This window comes from Vicugna pacos, chromosome 4, assembly GCF_048564905.1.
Source record: "Vicugna pacos chromosome 4, VicPac4, whole genome shotgun sequence".
NCBI lineage: Eukaryota > Metazoa > Chordata > Mammalia > Artiodactyla > Camelidae > Vicugna > Vicugna pacos.
The window spans coordinates 3,523,416-3,548,093 of NC_132990.1; the positions used below are offsets into that span (position 1 = coordinate 3,523,416).

General features: G+C 34.9%; 1 protein-coding gene across 1 annotated transcript in view; it reads left to right on the plus strand.

Moving 5' to 3' along the window:
- Window positions 1-20,574, plus strand: part of ZNF782 (zinc finger protein 782) — a 35,177-nt gene extending 14,603 nt beyond the window's left edge. Inside the window, exons 5-7 of the mRNA XM_072959148.1 lie at window positions 15,564-15,659; window positions 17,751-20,136; window positions 20,412-20,574. Coding sequence (XP_072815249.1) covers window positions 15,564-15,659; window positions 17,751-19,624 — 1,970 coding nt within the window. The 3' untranslated portion in view covers window positions 19,625-20,136; window positions 20,412-20,574. The remainder of the gene's footprint in view (window positions 1-15,563; window positions 15,660-17,750; window positions 20,137-20,411) is intronic.
- The last annotated feature ends 4,104 nt before the right edge of the window (window positions 20,575-24,678 follow it).

Here is a 24,678-nt window from a genome sequence, read left to right on the forward strand (position 1 = left end):
TTGCATCTCTTCATGAGAGACGTTGGTCTGTAGTTGTGTACTGTCTTTGTCTACTATTTATATCAGGATAATGCTGGCCTCATTCAATTAGTTGGAAATGGTTTCCTCGTCTTCTATTTTCTGGAAGAGATTGTGTAGAAGTGGTGTTTGTTCTTTGTTAATGTTTGGTAGAATTCTCTAGCAAAAGCATCTGGGCCTGGAGATTTCTTTTTTGGGGTGTTTAAGCTTACAAATTCACTTTCTTTAATAGTTTAGGACTATTTAAATTATCTCCACTGGGCAAACTATGGTATTTTTGCTTTGGTTTCCAGCAATTAGCCCATTGTGTCTAACTTGTCAGATTTGTATGTCTAGAGTTGTTCATACTATTTTCTTTTTGTCATTTTAATGTATCTAGGATCTGTATTTATATCCCTGTCTTATTCATTATATTGATAATTTGTTTTCTCTCAAACGAAATTTGTCTGTTTCATTATTCTCTTCAGCCAGCTTCTTCTGTCATTGACTTTTCTCTCTTGTTTTCTGTTTTCAACTTCACTGACTTCTGCCCTTTATTTTTTACCCACTGCTTGATTTGGGTTTCAGTGCTCTCTTACAGTTTCTTTTTTTAATTTTATTTTTTATGGGAGTGTAGATTTACAATCCTACTTTCAGATGTACAGAAAGGTGGTTCAGTTAAACATATATATACATACATATGTATGTTTTCAGTTTCTTTTCCATTATGGCTCATTTCTTATGGTTTCTTAATGTGAGACCATAGATTTGAGACCTTTCCTCTTTTCTAATATATTTATTTCATGCTGTATTTCTCTCTCAGCACTGCATTAACTGCATTATACAAATTGTGTATCAAGTCACTGAAACTAACCTTCCAGCTAAAGCATCTAGAAAAAGAACAAACAAAAGTTAGTAGGAGGAAAGAAATCTGAGCAGAAGTAAATGAAATACAGACTAAAAACAATAGGAAAGATCAATAAAACTAAAAGCTGTTTTTTTAAAAAATAAAATTGATAAACCTTTAACTAGACTTATTAAGAAAAGAAGGGAGAGGACCCAAATCAATAAAATAAGAAATGAAAAAGGAAAGTTACAGTGAACACCAGACAAATACAAAGGATCATAAGTGACTTCTACCAGCAACTCTACACCAATAAAATGGACAACCTTAGAAGAAACGGACAAATTCTTAGAAAGATACAATCTCCTAAGACTGCACCAGGAAGAAGTAGAAAATACGACCACTAAACAATATGCTATTAAAAACAAAACCACCACCACCACCAATAACAACAACAAAACAGTGGGTCAATAATGAAACTGAAGAAGAAATTAAAAGATACTTTGAGACAAATGTCAATGAAAACACAACCACGTTAAATCTAAATGATGCAACAAAAGCAGTCCTAAGAGGGAAGATCATAGCACTATAGACCTTCCTCAAAAAAACAAGAAAAATCTCAAATAAACAACCTAACCTACCACCTAAAATAATTAGAAAAAGAAGAACAAACAGAACCTAAAGTTAGCAGAGGGAAAGAAATAATAAAGTTCAGGAAGGAAATTCAAAAGCGATTTTTAAAACTTCAGAAAAAAACAATAAAATCAAGAGCTGGTTTTTTAAAAGAGTTAAAAATACTGACAAACCTCTGGCCAGGCTCACCAAGAAGAAAAGACAGAGGCCTCAAATAAACAAAAGAAGAAATGAAAGAGGAGAAATTATAACTAACACTACAGAAATATAAAAAACCATAAGAGAATACTATGAACAAATTATATGGCAACAAACTGGACAACCTAGAAGAAATGGACAAATTTCTAGAAACATACAGTTCACCAAAACTGAATCAAGAAGAAATAGATAATTTGAACGGACCAATCACTAGAAGTGGAACAGAGTCAGCAGTGTTTAAAAAAAATAATAATAACCTCCCTGCAAACAGAAGTCCAGGACCAGATGCCTTCACTGGGGAGTTCTGTCAGACATACAAAGAAGAACTTATACCAATCCATCTCAAACACTCCAAAAGACTGAAGAGGAGGGAACACTCCCATACTCATTCTGCGAAGCCACCATCATGCTGATACCAAAAGTAAAGACACTACCAAAAAAGAAAATTGCAGGCCAATATCTTTGATGAATATAGATGCAAAAATTCTCAACAAAATATTAGCAACCCAAATCCAACAACATATAAAAAGTTCATATACTATGATTAAGTTGGGTTCATCCCAGGGTCACAAGGGTGGTTTGGCATACATAAATCAATCAGTGTGATACACCGTGTCAACAAATAAAGGACAAAAATCACATGATCATCTCAGTAGATGCAGAACAAGCATTTGATAAAATTAAACATCCATTCATGATAAAAACTCTTACCAAAATGGGGGTAGAGGAAACATAATAAAAGCTAATTTATGACAAAACCACATGCTCAATGGTGAAAAGCTGAAACCCTTCCTGCTAAAATCTGGAACAGGACAAGGATGCCCACTCCCACCACTTCTATTCAACATAATATTGAAGTCCTATCCATAGGAATCAGATGAGAAAAAGAAATAAAAGGGATCTAAATTGGAAGAGAAGAGGTAAAATTGTCACTATACATGGATGACATGATACTATATCTAGAAAACCCTAAAGACTCCACATAAAAACTATTACAGCTGGTAAACCAATTCAGCAAAGTAGCAGGATACAAGATTAACATACGGAAAGGAATGTTGCATTTCTTTACACTAACCGTGAAATATCAGAAAAGGAAAGTTAAAAAGAAAATACAAACCTGACAAAGGAGGTGAAAGACTTATACATGGAGAACTATAAAATATTGATTAAAGAAATTAAAGGTGACTAAAGAAATCAAAGGTGATTTAAGGAAATGGAAATATACGCATGCTCTTGGATTAGAAGAATTAACATTGTTAAAATGGCCATACTACCAAAAGCAATCTACATATTTAATGCAGTCCCTATCAAATTACCCAGGACATTTTTCACAGAACTAGAACAAATAATACTAAAATTTATATGAAATCAAAAGACCCAGAATTGCCAAAGCAATACTGAAGAAAAAGAACAAATTTGAAGGCATGACCCTCCCAGACTTCAGACAATACTACAGAGCTACAGTAAACAAAACAGCATGGTATTGGCACAAAAACAGACATACGAACCAATGGAACAGAATAGACAGCCCAGAAATAAACCCACACACCCACTGTCAATGTTCAACAAAGGAGGCAAGAATATATGATAGAGAAAAGACTATCCCTTTAACAAGTGGTGTCAGGAAAGCTGGACAGCCACATGTAGATTAATGAAGTTAGAACACTCTATCACATCAGACACAAAAAAAACCTCAAAATGATGTAAAGATTTAAACATAAGACAAGACACCATAAACCTCCTAGAAAAGAAGATAGGCAAAACATTCTGATGTAAATCATAGTAATACTCTCCTAGGTCAGTCTGCCAAGGCAATAGAAATAAACAGCAAGAATAAACAAATGGGACCTCATTAAACTTACAAGCTTTTGCACAACAAAGGGAACTATAAACAAAATGAAAAGACAACCTGTGGAATGGGAGGAAATATTTGCAGATGATATAGCTGATAAAAGCTTAATTTCTAGAAAATATGAACAGACCAATTCCTAGTACTGAAATTGAATAAGTAGTTTTAAAACTACCCCCTAAAATTTCAAGACCAGATGGCTTCACAGGTGAATTCTACCAAACATTTAGAGAAGAGTTAACACCTACCCTTCTGAAACTATTCCAGTTAATTGCAGAGGAAGGAACACTTCAGAACTCATTGTATGAGGCCACAATCACTGTGAGACAAAACTAGACAAAGATACCACAAAAGGAAAAAAAAATACAGAAAAAAATAATGTCAAAATACACAAACAGCTCATACAGCTTAATGTTAAAAAAAAAAAAAACCCAGTCAAAAAATGGCCAGAAGACCTAAATAGACATTTCTCCAAAGAAGACATACAGATGGACAACAGGCTTATGAAAAGATGCTCACTATCACTAATTATTAGAGAAATGCAAATCAAAACTACAGTGAGGTATCCCTTCACACCAGTCACAATGGTCATCATTTAAAAATCTACAAATAATAAATGCTAGAGAGAGAGTATGGAGAAAAAGGAACCCTCCTACACCGTTGGGAATGTAAATCAGTGCAGTCACTGTGGAGAACAATATGGAGGCTCCTTAAAAAACTAAAAATAGGCTTACCATATGATCCAGCAATCCCACTCCTGGGCATATATCTGGAGAAAACTCCAGTTTGAAAAGATACATGCACCTCAGTGTTCATAGCAGGACTATTTATAATAGCCAGGACATGGAAGCAACCTAAATGTCCATCAACAGATGAATGGATAAAGATGTGGTGTGTGTACACACGCACACACACACACAAACACACACACACACACACACAGACACAGTGGAATATTACTCAACCATAAGAAAGAATGAAATAATGCCTTTGGCAGCAACATGGATGGACCTAGAGATTATAATATTAAGTAATTCAGAGAAAGACAAATATCATGTGATATCACTTATATGTGGAATCTTAAGAAAGGGGGAAACCAATGAACTTACTTACAGAACAGAAACAGTCTCACAGACATAGAAAACAAACTTATGGTTACCAAAGGGAAAACAGGGAGAGGGATAAATTAGAAGTTTGGGATTAACAGATACTCCAAATATAAAATAGATAAACAAGTATGACCTACTGTATAGCACAGGGAACTATATTCTATATTATTACAAAATAACCTGTGATGAAACGAATCTGAAAAAGAACTGTGACTTACCAAGTATGTGATCTTTGAGAAATGCAATTAAAATCTCACAACTATTTACCCAACATCTACTACTTGGTAGACCCCTGTACAACAGTCTTAATGATATATAATAGCACAGCCTCAGTTTTCATAGGGTGCTTTGAATACTCAATTCAAGCATTGGACTAAGTACCGGAAAAGTAATTATGAGAAAAATACAGACCATCTCTGCTTTCAGGGAGCTCAACTTTTTTGAGGGGGGGACTTAATTAAATTACATTAAAAAGTAACTAAATTTGATAAGCATCAGAAAGCAAAAGTGTGCAATACAGTTTCTCTAATAGCAGTACTTGACTTTAGGGAGTGCAATGAAATCTGTCCATAAACAATGTGTGATATTTGTTGATACTTGGTGAAGAATACATCAGAGGAGGGGTTCACTTGCCTATTTACTATTTTATGAAGTTTTTCAAACTCAGGACGAAATGTTAAGATAAAGTGATACTTGAGCAAAACTCTAAAGAAAGTGTAGGAAAAAAGGAAATAAGGAAATATACGCATCCCAAGCAGAGAAAAGAACATGTACCAAGATTCTTGGTAGAAGAGAAGATGGGGAGCACAGGGTCCTAAAAATAGATTAATAAGGCTGGAACAAGGAAAGCCAGAAGACATATGGACCAAGAGACTATACTGAGGCCCTATTCTGAAGTTTTTAAGCAATGGCTAGCCATTAAGGGTTTTAAGTGAAATAGTAACACAATCAGATCTGCCTTTAATAAATGTACATTTTTGGTATTAAAAAAATCCAAATGTATTAGATTTTACCCAGCAATCACATTTCTAGGAATATATCTTAAAGCTGTACCTGCACAATACAATATGATACATGCACAAGGTCATTTGTCATAGCATAGTTGATAATAGCAGTAAAATATCATTAAGCCAAATGTTCATCACTGATAAATTGACTTCAATTTGGGTTACATCTACCCACAAATGAATACGATGCAACCATAGGAAGAGTTTATACACAGATAAAGGGTAATATTCAGTATATATTAAATCAAAAAGAAGCAGAACAGTGTGTATAGAAAGTTACCTTTTGAGTAAGAAAGGAAGAGACACAAGAATATATATCATTGCTTACAGTTGCAAAAATGAAATACTGGAAGAAAATCAGAAGGTAATAAAAATGGGAAGGAGGAGAATGAGTGGAGGGGACAGGATTGGAAGTGAAACTTTGAATATACCTTTTTATACAATATGGATTTTTGAACTACATAAATATTTTACATATTTAAAAGTTACACAAAAATTTTAAAGCAGTTTTAGTAAAAATTTTGGAGACTGATGGTCTCATATAAAATTAATTAGACATACTTCACCCTGTTCCTCCCCTTAAATGCAGCTAAAACCCTAGACATTATATACAAAACAATCATAAGACTTTGGACAGTGGCAAAGTACCACTCCACCTTTCCATTAGGATGAAGGCCTAATGGAGAGCCAAGATGTTCAGCACTGACTAGCTGCAAAAAGTGGTCCCAGTCCCTACCCTGTGGTGTCCATAGCGGCCAAATTGAGAACCTGGACTTCAAACCTCACCTGGCAGTAAGAAACAGTATTTCTCTCTTCAGCTGCCACAAGGTCAGAGGAAGCCTACTGTGACAGAAGATAAAGAAGATGCAGAGTCATATAATGCTTAGAATGTTCAGGATGCAATTGAAAATAGTAACAGTAAGAAGGTATAAGGTTATTATAGCATATGGATAAATTAATGACTGCAGTACCACAAGGGATGGCAAAGACTGCAGGGAATACTCTGTTATAAGGTGCCTTCACCACATGTGAAGTGATACTGTTATAATGTGATTTTAAGGTAGACGTAGATTACTTTAAAATGTATGTTATAAACACTAGGCAACCACTAAAAAGAGTTTAAAAGAAGTATAAATGACGCACTAAGAGAAGAAATAAAATGGATGCATATAAAATAAATGGCTACAAGAATGTGCCATAAACACAAAGACTCAGGTAGCTTAAGAGTAAGGAGAGAGAGAAAAATATTCCGTGCTAACACTAACCAAAAGAATACTGAACTAAATGTATTGATTTTAGTATACTTCAAAACATGGAAGATTACCAAGGACAGAGAAACATTGCATACCAATAAAGAGGTCAGCTCTCTAAGAAGACATAACAATCCTAAACGTCTATGCACCTAACAACAGAACTTCAAAATACACAGGTTAAAAACAGGACTGGAAAGAGAAGTAGGCAAATCCACTATAAGTGTTGGAGCGTTAAACTCTGCTCTGTCTGCACTGGTAGATCAAGAAGGCAAAAAATTAGTAAGGCTATAGGTATTGATGATCTGAAGGGCACTGTCAACGATTTTGGATCTACTGGTATGTGTGAGTGTGTGTGAAGAGAGGGAGAGAGACACTATTTCAACAACAAGGAAATACACATTATTTGCAAATATACAGGAAACGTCAACCAAAACAGAACACATTCTACTCCATAAAGCACACTTTAACAAATTTAAATGTGTAGAATTTAAAAATATTTTCTGAGACCACACCAGAAGTAAATAAGAAAGCAAGTACAGAAAGATAGCTGAAGTGCTCCTAAATATTTGGAAATTAACCAACACACATCTAAATAATGCAAGGGTCAAATAAGAAATCATGAGAGAGATTTTGAGAATTTTTTTATAAATGAAAAATATTTGTGAGATGCAACTAAAGCAGTGGTCATGTGAAAGGGTAGCTCACTACAGCACATCAGGTGCAGACTATAGAGTGTCCCAGTGGGTTTTTTTTTAAACTTTTTTTATTGATTTATAATCATTTTACAATGTTGTGCCAAATTCCAGTGTAGAGCACAATTTTTCAATTATACATGAACGTATATATATTCACTGTCACATTCCTTTCTCTGTGAGCTACCATAAGACCTTGTATATATTTCCCTGTGCTATACAGTATAATCTTGTTTATCTATTCTACAATTTCGAAATCCCAGTCTATCTCTTAACTGGGAGCTAAGGCTGAAATGTTAGGTTGAGGTCAGATTGTGGGTAACTTTACATTTTCAATTTACTGGATTGATAAGAGCCAGCTACTGATGGTTTTTGCAAAAGAGGGTACCACAGTCATAGTATTGCTTTAGTAAGTTAATGTGGCAGCAGCGGAAAAATTGACCCATTGAAGTAGGGTTCTTGAGTCATGCTATCAAATAGGAAGCTCCAGAAATGTGCTAAATATAAGGTGATGTGATTGTAACAGCCACTGTGATATGCCAGGCACTGTGCTAAATAATGTGCTTAACCTGTTTTTAAAAATTAAAAAATAAAGCAATGGTCAGAGGTTAGTTTATAACTCTTAAGTGCACATAATAGGAAAGAAGATCTAAAATCAGTAACCAGAAGTATCCACTCTAGGGAACTAGAAAAAGGAAATTAAACCTAAAGGAAGCAGAAAAAGAAAATAATTTAAAAATTAGAGCAGAAATTAGTGAAATTGAAAATAGGAAAGAATGAAGAAAAATAAGATACATTCTTTGAAAAGATAAATTGATTAATCGCTAGCTAGGCTAACAAAGAGAAAAAAGACACAAGTTACCAGTATCAGTTATGAAAGAGCAGTCAGCACTAGTGATCCCTTACACACTAAATGTATAGTAAGAGAACACTACACGCACTTCTGTGCCCATAAAGTTGATTATTTGGATGAAATAGACCTATTTCTTGCAACACAAACTTCCAAATGTACTCCTAATGAAATATCTAACCTGAGTAGTTCTCTACCTACAAAAGAAAGTTAATTTAGCGCAGCCGCTCACCTGAGTCTGCCTGCACTCCCCTTTAGAGTGTCCTGTCTATCCCTTAATAAATCTTCACTTAGCTTTCATAACCTCAAGAACTTTTTAAATTTAGTGTTTAAAACTGCCCGCCCCCCAAAAAAACACAGATCCAGATGATTTCACCAGTGAAGTCTACCAAACAAATAGAAATAATATCATTTCTATACAAACTCTTCCAAGAAAGTAAAGAGGAGGGAGCAATTCACCATTTCATGAGTCCAGTATTATTCTAATATGCAATGAGAAAACTAAAAGAAAACTACAGACTAACATTTCTCGTGAAGTTAGATCTAAAAATCTTTCTAAATATTAGGAAACCAAATCCAGCAATATATAAAAGGTTGATATATCCAAATGGGTTTCATTTCAGAAATGCAAGCCTGGTTCTACATTTATAAGTCAATAAATGTAAATCATGGTAACAGACAGTAAGAAATACCATATGATTGTATCAGTGGGAAAATGAAAAGCATTTCAATAAATATACAATGCATTTGCTATAGACTGAATGTCTTTGTCACCCCAAAATTCATGTTACATCCTATCCTCCAATATGATGGAATTTGAAGGTAGAGCCTCTAGGAGGTCATGGGATTAGTGGTCTTATAAAAGAGACCCCAGATAACTCATTCACCCTTCCCCTCTGTGAGCACACCTCCAGAAGACAGCCGCTATGAACCAGAAATTGGGCACTCATCACAGGGGACCTGCTGGCACCCTTGGGCTTCTAGCCTCCAGAACTATGAGAAATAAATGCTTGTTGTTTGTAAGCCACCCAGTCTATTGTATTTTTGTTATAGCAGCCTGATCATACTAAGACACCTTTCATGGGAAGAAAAAGCCACTCTCAAAAAATTAGCAGTATGAGGATATGACCTAATAAAATGTATATATGAAAGATCTAACACTAATATCCTATCTATTGTGGGAGACAAAACACTTTTCCTCTAAGGGAATAGGATTAATTTCTCATCACTTTTACTCAGTGTCTTACTGGAACTCCTAACTAATACAGTAAGGTAAGAAAAGGGGGGGAAGGTATACATATTGAAGAGGAAGAAATAAATCTCTATATTAACAGATAACATTTTCTATGTAGAATCTTCCCCAAAATGTTCCAAAACATTCCTGGAAATAATAAGTGAATATACTAACTCTGCAGGATCCAAGGTCAATTTGCAAAAGTTACTGCTTTCCTGTATATCAGAAATGAACAATTGGAACTTAAGGGTTTTTTTTTCAGCTCAGTAACAATTGCACACACAAGAAAAGGAAGTACTTAAGGATAAACCTATAAAATATAAGATGTGTTTTCAGAAAGCTACAAAACACTGACAAAAGAAAACAACATCTAAATAATAGAGAGATGTTTTATATTTATGAATTGGACTACTTAAGATGTCAGTTTTCCCAAACTTTATGTATAGATTCAAGCAGTCTCAATCATGAGCCCAGGAAGTTTTTATCAGCAAACTGATTCTAGGATTTATGTGGAAAATCAAAGGACTACAATAGCCAAAATAAATCTGAAACTGTTTCAAGAGACAAAAAAGGACATCATATATTGATAAAAGGGTCAGTTCACCAAAAAGGGTGCATAAGCATACATGAACCAAATAACAGAATATATATGAAGCAAACATTGACAGAATTGAAGGGAGAAGCATACAGTTCTACAATAAAAAAAAAAGAACTTCAGTATTCCACTGTCAATAATGGAATAAACAACCAGACAAAAATAAAACCAAGGATTTGAACAATACCATAAACCAATTGGACCTAACAGACATACAGAAGACTGCCTAAGTTTGGCAGACTGCACATTTTTTTCTTATGTGCACATGGATTATTCTTCAGAATAGAACACAAAACAAGTTTTAATACATTTTAAATGTCTGAAATCATATGTAGTATCTGTTCCAATCACAATGAAACTAGAAATCAGTAAGAGAAGGAAAATGAAGTGTCATGAATATACAGAAAATAAAATGCTCTTAAACAACCGACGTGATTGGTTCAAAGAAGAAATCACAAGGGAAATTGGAAAATACCTTGAGAGAGTGAAAATATTGACACAATATGCCAAACTTACGGGATGTGGTGGAAGTAACACTAAGATGGGTATTTGTAGCTGTAATCATACTGAACAAGAAAAAAGATCTCAAATCCATAACCTCACATTACTCCTTAAGGAACTAGGGAAAGAAGAGCAAACTAAACCTAAAGCTAACGGAAGGAAGGAGATAACAGAGATTAGAAAAGAGATGAAAAATAGAGAATAAATAAAAAATAGAGAAAATTAATGAGACCAAAACTTGGTTGTTGATGAAATAGCAGAATTCATAAACCTTAGCTAAATCAAATAAAAAAGAGAAGACTCAAATTACTAAAATCAGAAATGAAAGTGGGGCAGTACTACTAATTCCAAAGAAATAAAAGAATTATGAGAATGCTTTAAGTAACTGTATGCCAACTGATTGGACAACCTAGGTGAAATGGTCAAATTTCTAGAAACCCATTCTCCACCAAAACAAAATTATTAAAAAATAGAAAATCTTAAAAGATCTATAAGTAGTTTCTAGTACAATTCTCCAATAAAAGGAGCAAAGTTCCTTGGAGAAGTGGCTGGTTCTAGGGCTGAGGCATGGAACATACAAGATGAGTGTGGAGGAACATAAAGGAATACTCAAAAACACCCAGAATAATGGGGGTATGTCAAAGAACAGAGGCGCGAAGCGCGAAACTGAAAGAGCTCCCTATAGCCAAAGCTGCAACAATTTGAGCAATAAGTTAATATAGTGTTGGTTTATAACCCAAAGTATAAATTACTTATGAGTCCATACTGGTATAATATAGTAAATAAATAAATGGAAGAGAACAGTAAAATCTCTGACACAGAAGAATTACGAATGATTTATGTAGTTACTCCACCTTCAAGGAACAGGAGCATAACTCCCCACCTCTTTCCTAGGTTGTGCCTACTGACTTCTATCTAAGGGTACACTGTGCATGGGGTGAGGGCTGGGGAGTAACTTTACTGTAGAGAACCCTGGCACACACCACCTCAGCCAGGTAATCATCAGTGATAAGTCGTACTGATAGCATGTACCCTTGATAAGATGGGGTAATCATTTTACCCCTGTGATCTTTCTCCCAAAAATACAGCTCCATTTTTAACAATTGAAAAATAAGCCCAAACTGAAGGACCATTTTGCAATGTCCTCTAAACTGTCAGGATTATCAAAAAAGGTTATCACTTACAGGCTAGAAGAGGCTAAAGAGACATGATAACTAAGTGTAATGTGGTATCCTGGATGCAGTTGTGGAACAAGGGAAAAAATGGTTACGTTTAAAAAAGGAAATTGAAATAAAGTATAGATTCTATTTAATAATAACATACCAATATTATATTAATAGGCATGACAAATCTGCTAGAAATATAAGATGTTAACAGTAAGCTAAATTGGATGCAGGTTATACAGGAATTCTCTTTTCTCTCTTTGCACCTTTTCTGTGAATTTAAAGCTATTCTGAAAACATTTATTTAAAAAAAACTCAATGGATATGTACAAGCATAGTGCAGAGGATAGAGGGAAAAATCACTGAACTTTATGACAAAACAATAGAAATGGCTCAATCATTGCAGAGAAAAAAATAGAATAAAACTGAACAAAACCTCAGGGGACTATGGGTCTACATCAAAATCTCTATCATTTGTGTCTTTGGAGTCTCAGAAAGAAAGGCTTTAAAAAAAAATGCAAAGAAGCAATGGCCAAAATTTCCCAAATTTGCCAGACATAAGCCTACAGGTTCAAGAAGGTGGGCAACCTCCGTGTAAAATAAACCCAAAGGAATCCATGCCATGAACTCCATGACTTTCAAACATCTGGAAACTGAAGAAAAATGTTAAAAGCAACAAGAGGAAAACAATACCTTACTTATAAGAGAAAACCAATCTGAATATATTTATGGAGTGAGTTTATTATAGACATAATATACTTGGGTCATTTTAAACCATGGATCAGTGTTCTATAGATGGAAATTAGGTCATATTTGTTAATATTATTGTTCAAGTCTTGTGTATCCTCATTTATTTTTCATCTATTTGTTCTATCAATTATTGAGAAAGTATTATTACAGTCCAGCTATAATTGTGGATTTTGTTACTCTTTCAGTTTTATCAAGACTGACTTGCTCTGTATATACTGAAGAAATGTCATAAAGATAGAAAAAATTTTGTTCTCTTGATGAATTATTTCCTTTATCATCGTGGTGCATTTCTCTTTATCCCAGATAATATTCCTTTCTTTTGAATTTTGCTTTGATATTAATATAGTCACTGTGACTTTCTTTCTATTATGTTTGCATGGTATCTTTTTTGGTTTTTTTTTACTTATAACTTATCTGTGTCTCTATAGCTAAACTGAATTTCTTGCAGATGTAATATATTAGAGGCTTGTTTTTATATCCAATCTGTTCATCTTTGCCTCTTAATTGCAAAGATTAGACCATTTATGTTTAATGTTGTTATTAATATGGTTGGGTTTAAATGTACTATATTGTTATTTGCAAACTGTTTTTCTGATGTTCTTTTTTTCTACTTTGCTGCTTTTTTCAGATTAACTGTATATTTAATGATTCCATTACATCTGCATTATGACTTATTAGACATGCTATTTTCTGAGGGTATGAGGTTCCTTTAGCAATTACAGCATAAATCTTTAAATTATCACAGTCTTCCCTCAAGTAGTAATTTATTGTACTGAATATATTTTTAAAATCTTGTAACAATTTTCCATTTTTTTGCCTTCTATCTTTTGTGGTGTTATTGTCATCATATTGTCACAGTACATTGTTGTTGTTTTAAAAGACAATTTACTATTTTTTAAAAGAGTTCTGAAAATGTGAAAAGTGTGTTTTATTTTTATCCTCATGTTTCCAGATTATGGTGCTGTTTATTTTTATGTATAAATATAAATTTCCCCTGATAGCATTTTTCTTCTGTGTGAAAAATTTCTTTTAACTTTCCTGTAATTGTCAGTTGGTGATAAATTCTTTCAGTTTTTGTTTGAAAATGTCTTATATTTGCCAAGTATAAAATCCTAGGTTGTTTTTTTTTTTCTTTCAGTACTTTAAAATTGTCACTTCATCTAGTCTTCTGGCTTGTATAATTTCTGACAAGTAGACATTCCTTCTTATTTTTGTTTCTCTGTACAAATTATGTCTTTCTCTGTCTACTCAACATTTTCTCATTATCAGTGGTTTTTAAGAATTTAATTATAATGTACCCTGGTGTGATTTTCTTCTTCTCTTTGATACTCATTTAGCTTCTTGGATCCACGGTTTTATACACTTCTTTAAAATTTCACCCTTTGCTCATTTTTTCCATCCTCCTTTTCCCCTTCTGAAATGCTAATTTCACATGTTAGATAACTTTATATTATCCCACTGGTCATAGATGATGCTGTTTATCATCCTCCAGTCTTTGTTTATTGTTTCTTATTTCATAGTTTTCATTGCTATACCTTAAAGTTATCTATCTCCCTTATGTCATTTATCTTTCCTTATGTGGTTTCTGTGCTATTATTAATCTTATCCAGTGGAGTTTTTTTGTTTGTTGTTTGGTTGGTTGATTTTCTCATTTCAGACATTTTTCATATTTAGAATTTCAATTTGGAAATTTTTAATAAACTCTCTGTCTCTTCTCATCATATTCATGTTCATTTTTTGAGTATATGGAGTATAGTTACTGTTTTAATGACTTTATTAGTTTTATTTTTGTCACTTCTTGCTCTGTGGCTACTGACTGATTTTTTTTCTCCTTGAATAAGAGTCATATATCCCTTTTACTCATACCTGGTAATTTTTTATTAGGGGCTAGATGTTACAAATTTTATATTGTTAGATGCTAATTTTTTTGAATTATTTTAAATCTTTTGGGATCTTTTCTGGTTTGTAGTTAAATTACTTGGAATTAATTTGATCCTTTCTAAGTTTGCTTTAAGCTTTGTTATATTGGATTCAGAGCTCACTTTAGTCTAGGACTGGTTTGGCTCCTCTACTAAGGCAATAAATGCCCTTCTGGCTATTCTACCAACTGCCCTTGAATTAGGAAGTGTTTCTACCCTGGCTAGTAGAAGGAGAAGCTTTCTACCTCTCTGCGTGCTATGGTGGTACTTCAGCCTACTCTTTTTCCTGGTCTTTCCCCAACCTCAAGTGTTTTCCTTGCATGCTTTCAAAAGTTAGTATTCAAGAGACCCTTTTGCAGATCTCCAAGGCTGTGTATTGGTATAGCTCTTTCTTCTCTGGTATTTTACTTTACAAATCCTAGTTGTCATGGCTTTCTTAAAATCCAGTTCTGCTGCCTTAATTTACTGAGTTAGCCAGGCTCTGTTTTGGTGGTCTCCTTTTGTGCTGTGGGTTGGAAGCTCTCTCAGCAGTAAGCTGTAATAATCACAGGGCTCACCTCATTTGTTTCTCTGTTCTCAAGTGTCCCTGTCTGCACTCCTGTTGATTAAAGTCTAAACCTCATTTCATATAATGTATATGGTTTTTTAGATGTCTGATATGGAAGGATAAATCAGTTCCTTTTACTCCATTATGGTCAGATATCAAATCTGTCCTTATGAAATCTTGTTTGAAACACAGGCACTGACCATTTTAGAATTTAATGTTATCTAGGCTTGTGATTCTAGGATTTAAGAAGGTTAATCCCTTAGGAGTGTATGAAAATGTTTCTTGTTATCATTTCCCTCCCCCCAAAAAAATTCTAGCAAGCACCCTCAGTGTGCCAATCCTGAAGCTATACCTTTCTTCACATTTAGAAACAACGAAACTTACACAGGTAAGTCAAGTGCTAAAGTATTTCCTGTTTGCAGGGTACTGCTTTACAAAACCAGAACTGATCTTCATGTTGGAACAAGGAGAAGATCCATGGTTGTTAGAGAAAGAATTTGTAAGCGGAAGTTCCCCAGGTGAGTTATTGAATACCAGCAGAAGGCTTCCAAGAAAATTAGATCCAAAATGATCAGCTAGAAGTGAGCAGTTTGAAATGCTTTTCAGCACTCTCCTTTGAGAGGCCTTTACATTTAAAACTTTAGAAATAATAGAAATAATAAAATGTGGAAGGGGGACAACTAACAAAAGAAATGAAATGTAAGCAAGTTGATATTCTCACATCACTAAAAGATGGGAGTAAGGAAAACCCTTCGAAGCTGAAAAATTAAACAAGGGATGTGTGTTTAACAATAAAAAGATAAAAGCTAAGAAAAGTTAATAAAACAACTAAAATTGGGAGTAAACAGATGAGAAGAGAGAAATAAACCATTAACCTTGTCATTGTATAATAAATGAGATAGAATTTAAATGAATAGATGATTAAGGAATTATATAATGTAGTTAGGAAAGACGACTGGAGTAAACTGCAACCTTCCTAACTGTTAAAAGTTAAGTACATTTCACAGGCAAAGAAAACAGATCTGTTACTATGAAAGTTTCTTAAAAAACTCTGTCAAGGTTCCCCAGGATCACCATCAGGTTTATTAATTCACCTGGAGGACTCAGCTTGTAATATTCTCTCACAAATTTAAGCAACATTTATGTTAAAATCTGAAAGAAATTACTGCCTGTATCATTCATTTTAACAAAGCTACATGGAGAGCACCCATATCTGTGACTCACAATTTTTAAAGTAAATTACCGTCACCAAAATCAGGATGCATCTTGAAATTGATGGCAAAGTTTTCTATTATTAAGATTTGGGGAAATAATTTTGCCCTGCCTGAAGGACATTTGGATTCTAAATAGTTTGAAGGCTAGAATGGAGGATAATTTAGGGGAATAATGTGAGTATAAAGTTATTGTTGGAAATGAACCATTTAATAAGGACTGATACCCTGTCAAGATTAGAGCAGAGAATACTCTGTACTAATGGATTGGTGGCTAGAACACATAATGAGCATATAGTTAGTGTAAAACTTCCTTTTCCTGGATTATATCAGTTTTATCTTTCATCTGTTGGTACCTAAGGCAATAGATCCAAAACCTTCAAATATTTTTAGCATGGGCCTGACATTTTTGCGTAGAGTGGGGGTTGCAGTCAAATGTGCGCAAGAAATTTATGGTAAATATAAAGGCTACTTGTAAAATTTCTAGGGCCAGTTTGAAACATATGATCCTTAGGGTTCTTGCAGAGAATAAAAACTAGATATGTGGAAAAATAGGTGGAAAATAGAATTAAAGAGTAGGCAGGGGCAAGACTGGTTTGGGGGAAATGAGTGAGCAAATTGAAAAGAGAAAAGTTACGATCTGATGATTAAGAGGGATTCACAATTGTACAGCCCTAATACAATACCAGGGCTCCAGAACCAGGAAAGAGAGATGATTGCAATATAGGTTGGAAATTGCTTTAACTCTCGTCAGTTTTTTTCACTTCCACCAGTACATTTATGTTTCTGTCTCTGATTATTTCTTTCTACATGAGAAAGTTGGTGCCATTATAAATTTATTTTAGTGTTGACGTGTGTATTGGAAAAAATGGAGCTCCAATTGGAGTCATATAGACTAATGGTTATCTTACTGTAATCTATATTTGACTATGAATGTAGACTCCAGTGTTCTTCCCTTAATGAAAACTCTGTCTCAGGTAAATCCACTGAAAGCCATTCTCCATTGATACTTTTTGTTATACTTAGTGCAAAATCCTCGTTGAATTCATTCCAATCTCTGCTGTTTTCTTTTCCCAGGATCCAGTTCTCTTAAATATATTCTTTTTTCTTAATTGTTCCTTTCCTTTATATCCTCTTTTCTACCCAGTTTTGAAAATTACACTTTAACATACCAAATGTATATGTATTTTCATTTCTAGATTCCTCTATCTTTTTCCACTACAAAAAGTGTTTTTAACAACAAAAAAAGAGAAACTGTACACTTGAAATCACTTTATTTTGGGGAAACTGAGCCAGAAACCAAGGAGTCAAATATGTAATAGGGTATATGTATATAAATCAGATTCCATAATAAGTATGTTAAATATCATAAACTATTTTTAATTTTCTTATTTTTAGAAGAACCCCAACCTGATAAGTTCTTAGAGGAGAGCCTGGAAAACCAAGGCAAACATTTGAGGCAAGTTTTATTCACCCACAAATCATTGACTACAAAGCAAGAAATTCCAAGAAAACCATATAATCTGGACATAAACATTCTTCCTGCAAAAACAGTGCCCTGTAAATTTGACACTGCAGGATCTAGTTACTTGCTTCTCAGCTCATTGGCCCCACACTGTCAGTATTCAAGAAAGAAGACTCATGAGCTTAATGTATGTAAGAAATGGCTCCTCAGTATTAAGGATAGTAGAACCAATACTGGAGAGAAATCTTTTGTTTATAGGAGACGTATGAACGCCTTTGGACATAAAGACAAAGTAATTCAGCATCAAACAATTCAGACTTTGCAGCAAGATTTTGAATGTAATGAATGTGGGAAAGATTTTCCTGAGAAGACTACCCTTGTTACGTCTCAGAGTACCCACCCAAAAGTGAAGTCTTGTAAATTCATGAAATTTGGAGAAAACCAATGTGATAAGTCAGCCTTGATAGTCTCCCAGAACAGTCATCCAGCAGAGAAGAGTCAGTATGAGATTGATAAATATGAATGTACTAAAAACAACAGTAATTTCAGTCGGATGACTCAAAGAACTGACACAGAAGGGAACTCTTCCAGCCAAAAATTACACTTTAGAGAACAGCAAAAAACTCATACAGGAATGAAAACCTTTGAATATGGAAGGGATTTTGGCCATAATTCAGCCCTCCCAGTGCATCAGAGGATTCACACACTAGAGCAGTCCTCTGATAATGGCACATGTACAGAGACATTGGATTACCAGTCAGCTTTCAGTGTACATCAGCGATCTCAAATTACAGTGAAACCCTATGAGTGTAACAAGTGTGGAAAATCCTGCAGTATGACTTCATGCCTGATTCAGCCTCAGAGGAGTCACACAGAGAAGAAACCCTATGAATGTCATGAATGTGGGAAAGCTTTCAGTGAGAAGTCACGCCTAAGAAAACATCAGAGAACTCACACAGGAGAGAAACCCTATAAATGTGATGGGTGTGAGAAAGCTTTCAGTGCAAAGTCAGGCCTAAGAATACATCAGAGAACTCACACAGGAGAGAAACCCTTTGAATGTAATGACTGTGGGAAATCTTTCAACTATAAATCAATTCTCATAGTGCATCAGAGAACTCATACAGGGGAGAAACCCTTTGAATGTAACGAATGTGGGAAATCTTTCAGCCATATGTCAGGCCTGAGGAATCATCGGAGAACTCACACAGGAGAAAGGCCGTATACGTGTGAAGAATGTGGGAAAGCTTTCAAACTGAAGTCAGGTCTAAGAAAACATCACAGGACTCACACAGGGGAAAAGCCCTATAAATGCAACCAATGTGGGAAAGCTTTCGGTCAGAAGTCACAACTCAGAGGACATCATAGAATTCACACAGGGGAGAAACCCTACCAGTGTAATCATTGTGGGGAAGCTTTTAGCCAGAAGTCAAACCTCAGAGTACATCACAGAACTCACACTGGGGAGAAGCCCTATAAATGTGAAGAGTGTGGCAAAACTTTCAGGCAGAAATCAAATCTCAGAGGACATCAGAGAACCCACACTGGGGAGAAACCCTATGAATGTAACGAATGTGGCAAAGCTTTCAGTGAGAAGTCGGTCCTAAGAAAACACGAGAGAACTCACACAGGAGAGAAACCCTATAATTGTAATCACTGTGGAGAAGCTTTCAGCCAGAAATCAAATCTCAGAGTACATCAGAGAACTCACACTGGGGAGAAACCCTATAAATGTGATAAATGTGGGAAAACTTTTAGCCAGAAATCTAGCCTTAGAGAACATCAGAAAGCCCGCACGGGGAATTAAACGTATAAGTGTAATGAATGTAGAAAATCTCTGAGCTGGAAATCAAGTCTCACAATACAAAATGAAGCTATCGGAGAACACCCCTATGATATAATGAACACTTGGAAGCTTCTCTGCAAGATACTGGCTTTCACTAAACATCAGAGAATGCACACAGGAGAGAAATTCTTGGCCTATATTTTATATGGACAGTCTCATCCTGAGTGTGGTCCTCACTGTAGATCAGAGAACTCACGCAGCAAAGAAGCTCTACAAAGATAATCAGTACTAGAAATACTCTGTGCCCTCAATCCTCAGAAAACTCACTGCAGAACAACTCTGGGAATGTAATGAAAATGTGAAAACTTTGTGCCAGCCATCACAATTCATTCATCATCAGAGAAATTAAACAGTCAGAAAACTGAGAATTTAATGAATGTATGACAACCTTTAGCCAAAAGCCAGCTTTCTCAGTAAAGCAGAAAATACATAAAGAGTGGAGACCTCGTATTCAGAACAGACAAGAAATCAAGGTAATGGATGTGGGGAGTCCTTCTACTGTAAGTCAACCCTCAATTTGACTTACACAAGGGTAACAACTATATGACATATAATGACTATTAATTGTTCACCAATAACCATTTCCTCTTCTCCCTCATGCCACACCTAGTCTGAATTTCTCAACTGCTCTGTCATCCAAATGAGATCATATTATTAACCTCTGGATAGTGAAATATAGGGGGTTCAATGACAGGTCTTATTTAATACATTTCTCAAATTCTTAATGTTTTCTCCTGTCCCTTGTCAGAATGGAGTGGCGGTTGCCCCCAGCAAATCCATGGGGCTCTTGCACGGAAGATGAGAGGGTACAAGATAGAAGGAAACAGGGCCAAAGAGCGACTGTTGAATGGAATCTTCTCCTGATGTTCACAGACTCTTTGCCATGATGAATAAATTTGTACTCTACTGAACTTCTATAGGTTTGGGTATACTTAATGCTGGCATATACTCGTGAACCCTCAGTTATCGAAGTCTATGAATATGATTTCTGTGAACATGTGAACTCAGTGTATATCAGAAACATCACACAGGATGTTTCTGACATCGTGGTTGCTGACAACGTGGTGAATGACCAGTTTTTATCCACAACTCTTCTTTAGGTGAATATCAGGGGAAGATACCTAACATTTCAACATATATAGGTAATCCTTTACCCCTCAAAATGATATCTCATTAAGTATCTGGTAATTGAGTTGTGAATGTGCAAAAGCTTTCAACAAGTCATCAAACTTTAATATCCCTCAGAGTTTGTTATAAGGGGAAATTTATCCATTTGAGAGGTAAATAATAGCCTTTATGTTATATCAAAATTATTTTTTCATACATAGTTTTACATATTTGATTTAATTTAATATTACATGTTAAAACAGTTGATGAAATATAAAAATATTGATTTATGCACAGTCATTAGAATGAGAAACTAAAAAAACAAATAAATCGCATAAAATGCACAGTGTTGAATGTATGTGAATGTGTTATGAGTTTGCTATTGTTTGTCTATGTGAATTTGTATGTGTGCCACTTAGGTGTTTGTTTTATATGTGTATTGGAACTCAACTGCATTGTAATAGAATTATGTACCCCATACTTAGTAAGTATTCTGATATCAGCTATGAGTTGCCACGTGTATATTAATAACAAATAAACTTTTTATAGGAAGAATCTGAAAATTCAGAATCCCACAACACATTCCCTTTCTCTTTCTGCCTCCTGACACGTACTTATAGGAAAGGCCATTGTTAGTAAGCTGTCTTTTTTCAAAGAAGCCAGTGTTTTCTGGATACTTTTGTATCATCTCAGGGTCACTAATACAAATATTGTATTGAGGCATACACACGTACAAATATGTGTGTGTGTGTGTGTGTGTGTGTGTGTGTGTTCTATCTCTTCAATGCCACTGATTCTTTCCTCAGTGGTTTTAAGTACGCTGATGAGCCCTTTGAAGACATTCTTCATTTATTGTATGTGTTTTTTTTATTAATAGCATTTAAATTGTATTATAGTTTCCATCTCTCTGCTAAAATAACCTATCTGATCTTGCATGTTGTTTACCTTTTCCATTACAATTATTTTATATGGCATTTGGCATTCTCTGTCTCAGTTAAGCAACTGCTTAGGTTCTTATTTCTCCCTGCAGTCACCAAGCTTTCCAGACGTGGGGCTCGTTTTTTGGGCTAGTTTTTTGCCCTGCAATGTCAGATAGCTTACATATTGAGGAAAGTCTTCCCAGCTGTTTTCTTGTTTTAAGAATAGGAGCAATGCTTTTTCCTGCTTGCTAATGATCTGAACTGTAACTGAAAATTGCCAGTTGATTTTTGACATATGTTCCAGGGTAATTTGATGGGGAAAAGATGACTTTTTTTCAAAAATGGTGAGAAAATAACTAGATATGTATGTTTTTTAATACACCTTTATTTTCATACCGTAATTAAAGATTTATTAAAAATAAATCATAAACCTAAGCAAAATAGCAAAGTACAAAATTTCTGTTAGGAAACAAACTAGTTGTACTGTGAAGCACACAGAGATTTTTGAGATGTATTACAAAAAAGTGTGAGACATAAAATCAAAAAAAGATAAATTTGAGTTTATTAAAATTTAAAGTGTCTGCTTTTCAAGACTTTATTATGAAAACAAAGAAGAAAAACACACATTGGGAGAAAATGTCTTTAATAGATGTATCTGTCAAAAGACTTGCATCCATGATATGGAAAGAATGTTCATAATGCAATAAGAATACAAACAATACAGTTAAAATTAGAAAAAAAAAAGGAAAAGATTAAAACAGGCATTTCACAAAAGAAGATATATGGATAGCCAGTAAGTACTAGTAAACATGTCCAAAGATTTAGTCATTGGGGAAGTGCAAATTAAAACTCTAATGTGGGATCATTACAAGTCCATTTGATGGTTTCTTGTACTTTTACTTTACCTAAAACCAACAATTTCAGTTCTAGGTATTTATCCCCAGGAAAATGTAAAGAATTGTGCAAAAACAAAAATCAAAAATAAATGAAAGTTTTAAAAGAGAATTGTATAAAAATGTTCATAGAATCTTTATTCATAATAGCCCCAAGTTAGAAAGAACCAAAATGTCCATCAACAGATAAATGTATAAAGAATAATGTTGCCTGACAATGGAATATCACTCAGTAATGAAAAGGAAGGAACTACTGATGCATGGAATAACATTAATTATAAGATTAGGCGAGGCAAAAGAAGCCAGGCACAAGAAAGTAGAGCTGTATGACTCTAACGTTTTAGTGTTCTATGTAGATTGTGGTGTTTACAAAAATGTGTAAATTTTCAAAACTCATCAAAATGTACCAAAAATGCATATATTTATATAAATAACCCTTCGATAAAATTGATTTTAATAATTATAAAAGTGAACTTTGGATCCCCGGTATATTATGAGACCCACATTCTGAATTTGCCAAGTGGTTCATTGGCTTTACCACTTGGGTATTTATTTCTTTCCCTCTCCCGTATGGCGGTGTGACCTTGGGCAAGTCAATTCTCCTTTATGTCCCACAGTTTCGTCATTTGTGAGAGATGCACAATGTTGATAGTTACCTACAATTCTTTTTGGAGGCATTTTCTGAGTTAATCTATGTCTGTCACTTAAAACAATGCCTGGTGTGGAGTCAATGAGCAGTAAGAAATAACTAACCATTATCAATTTCACTACTGTTAAAAATCAGAAAAAAAGATGTGTTCCTTAAAAGAGCATGAAGCAAGATTATAGCTGATACTAAAACAACATAATAATGTAGGCCTAGAGGAGATTCAGCCTTGATGTGATGGGTAGGTGGGAGTTCCCCACACTCTGGGGGCTTTTAACTTTTCTCTTTATCTGATGATACCATTTCTGAAACTTCGAAAGCTTCAGGCGTGTGAACTGGTTGACATGCCTCAGTCCAATTCCCAGCAAATTGTTTTTCCACAAAGGCAGGAAAAGCACCCGCCATGACTCTCCCTCCCCTTCCTCCCCCTAGAGCTTCTCTTTGAGAGAAGCTTTTTGAAGTCTGAACTAAGCTGGAGTATTGTCACTTGAGTTCTCTGTTGTAGGTTCTTCCATCCTGGGTAGAAGTTACACAGCAGTTACATAAATATGCTAGACAGAAGCCACACTTCAAGGTAGTACACACACACACACACACACACACACACACACACACACACACACACACACACATCCTTTAATGGCCACTGTTTCTCTTATTTCTGTTTCCCTGCTATACTGGAGGTGATTTCAGATGTGACCCATGATGTCTGCAACCTCACTCAGCCAGTGACCCCACAAAATCGCACACCATAGCCTGTGGCCCCCTCCTGACCAGAAGGCCCAAGTAGCAGCCCTTCCCAGCTGTGGAGCACAGTCCCAATCCCACCTACCTGCAGGGTACAGTTGAAAGCCTCGCCAGATGAAGGAGCCCAACCAGCAGCTTGTCAACAGTGGCACACAGCCTGCAGCATCCATTCACAGATTCCAGCCTGAGCCACTATGGAGGATAGTTGGAGGTTCCTTAAAAAACTAAAAATAGACTTACCATATGATCCAGCAATCCCACTCCTCGCCATGTATCTGGAAAATCCTCTAATTGAAAAAGTCACATACTCTCCAATGTTCATAGCAGTACTATTGACAATATCCAAGACAGAAAAACAACCCATATATCCATAGATGAATGGATAAAGAAGATATGGTATATATAGCTCAGAGAACTATATTCAATCTCTTATAACCTATAATGAGAGAGAATGAAATATATGTATATAATGGAATATTACTCAGCCATGAAAAAGAATTAAATAATGCCATTTGTAGCAACATGAATGGATCTGGAGATCATCATTCTAAGTGAAATAAGACAGAAAGAGAAAGAAAAATACCATATGATATCACTCATATGTGGAATCTGAAAAAAGAAGGAAGACACTAATGAACTCATCTATGAAACAGACTCAGACATAGTAAACAATCTTACGGTTACTGTGGAGGGGGTGTAGCG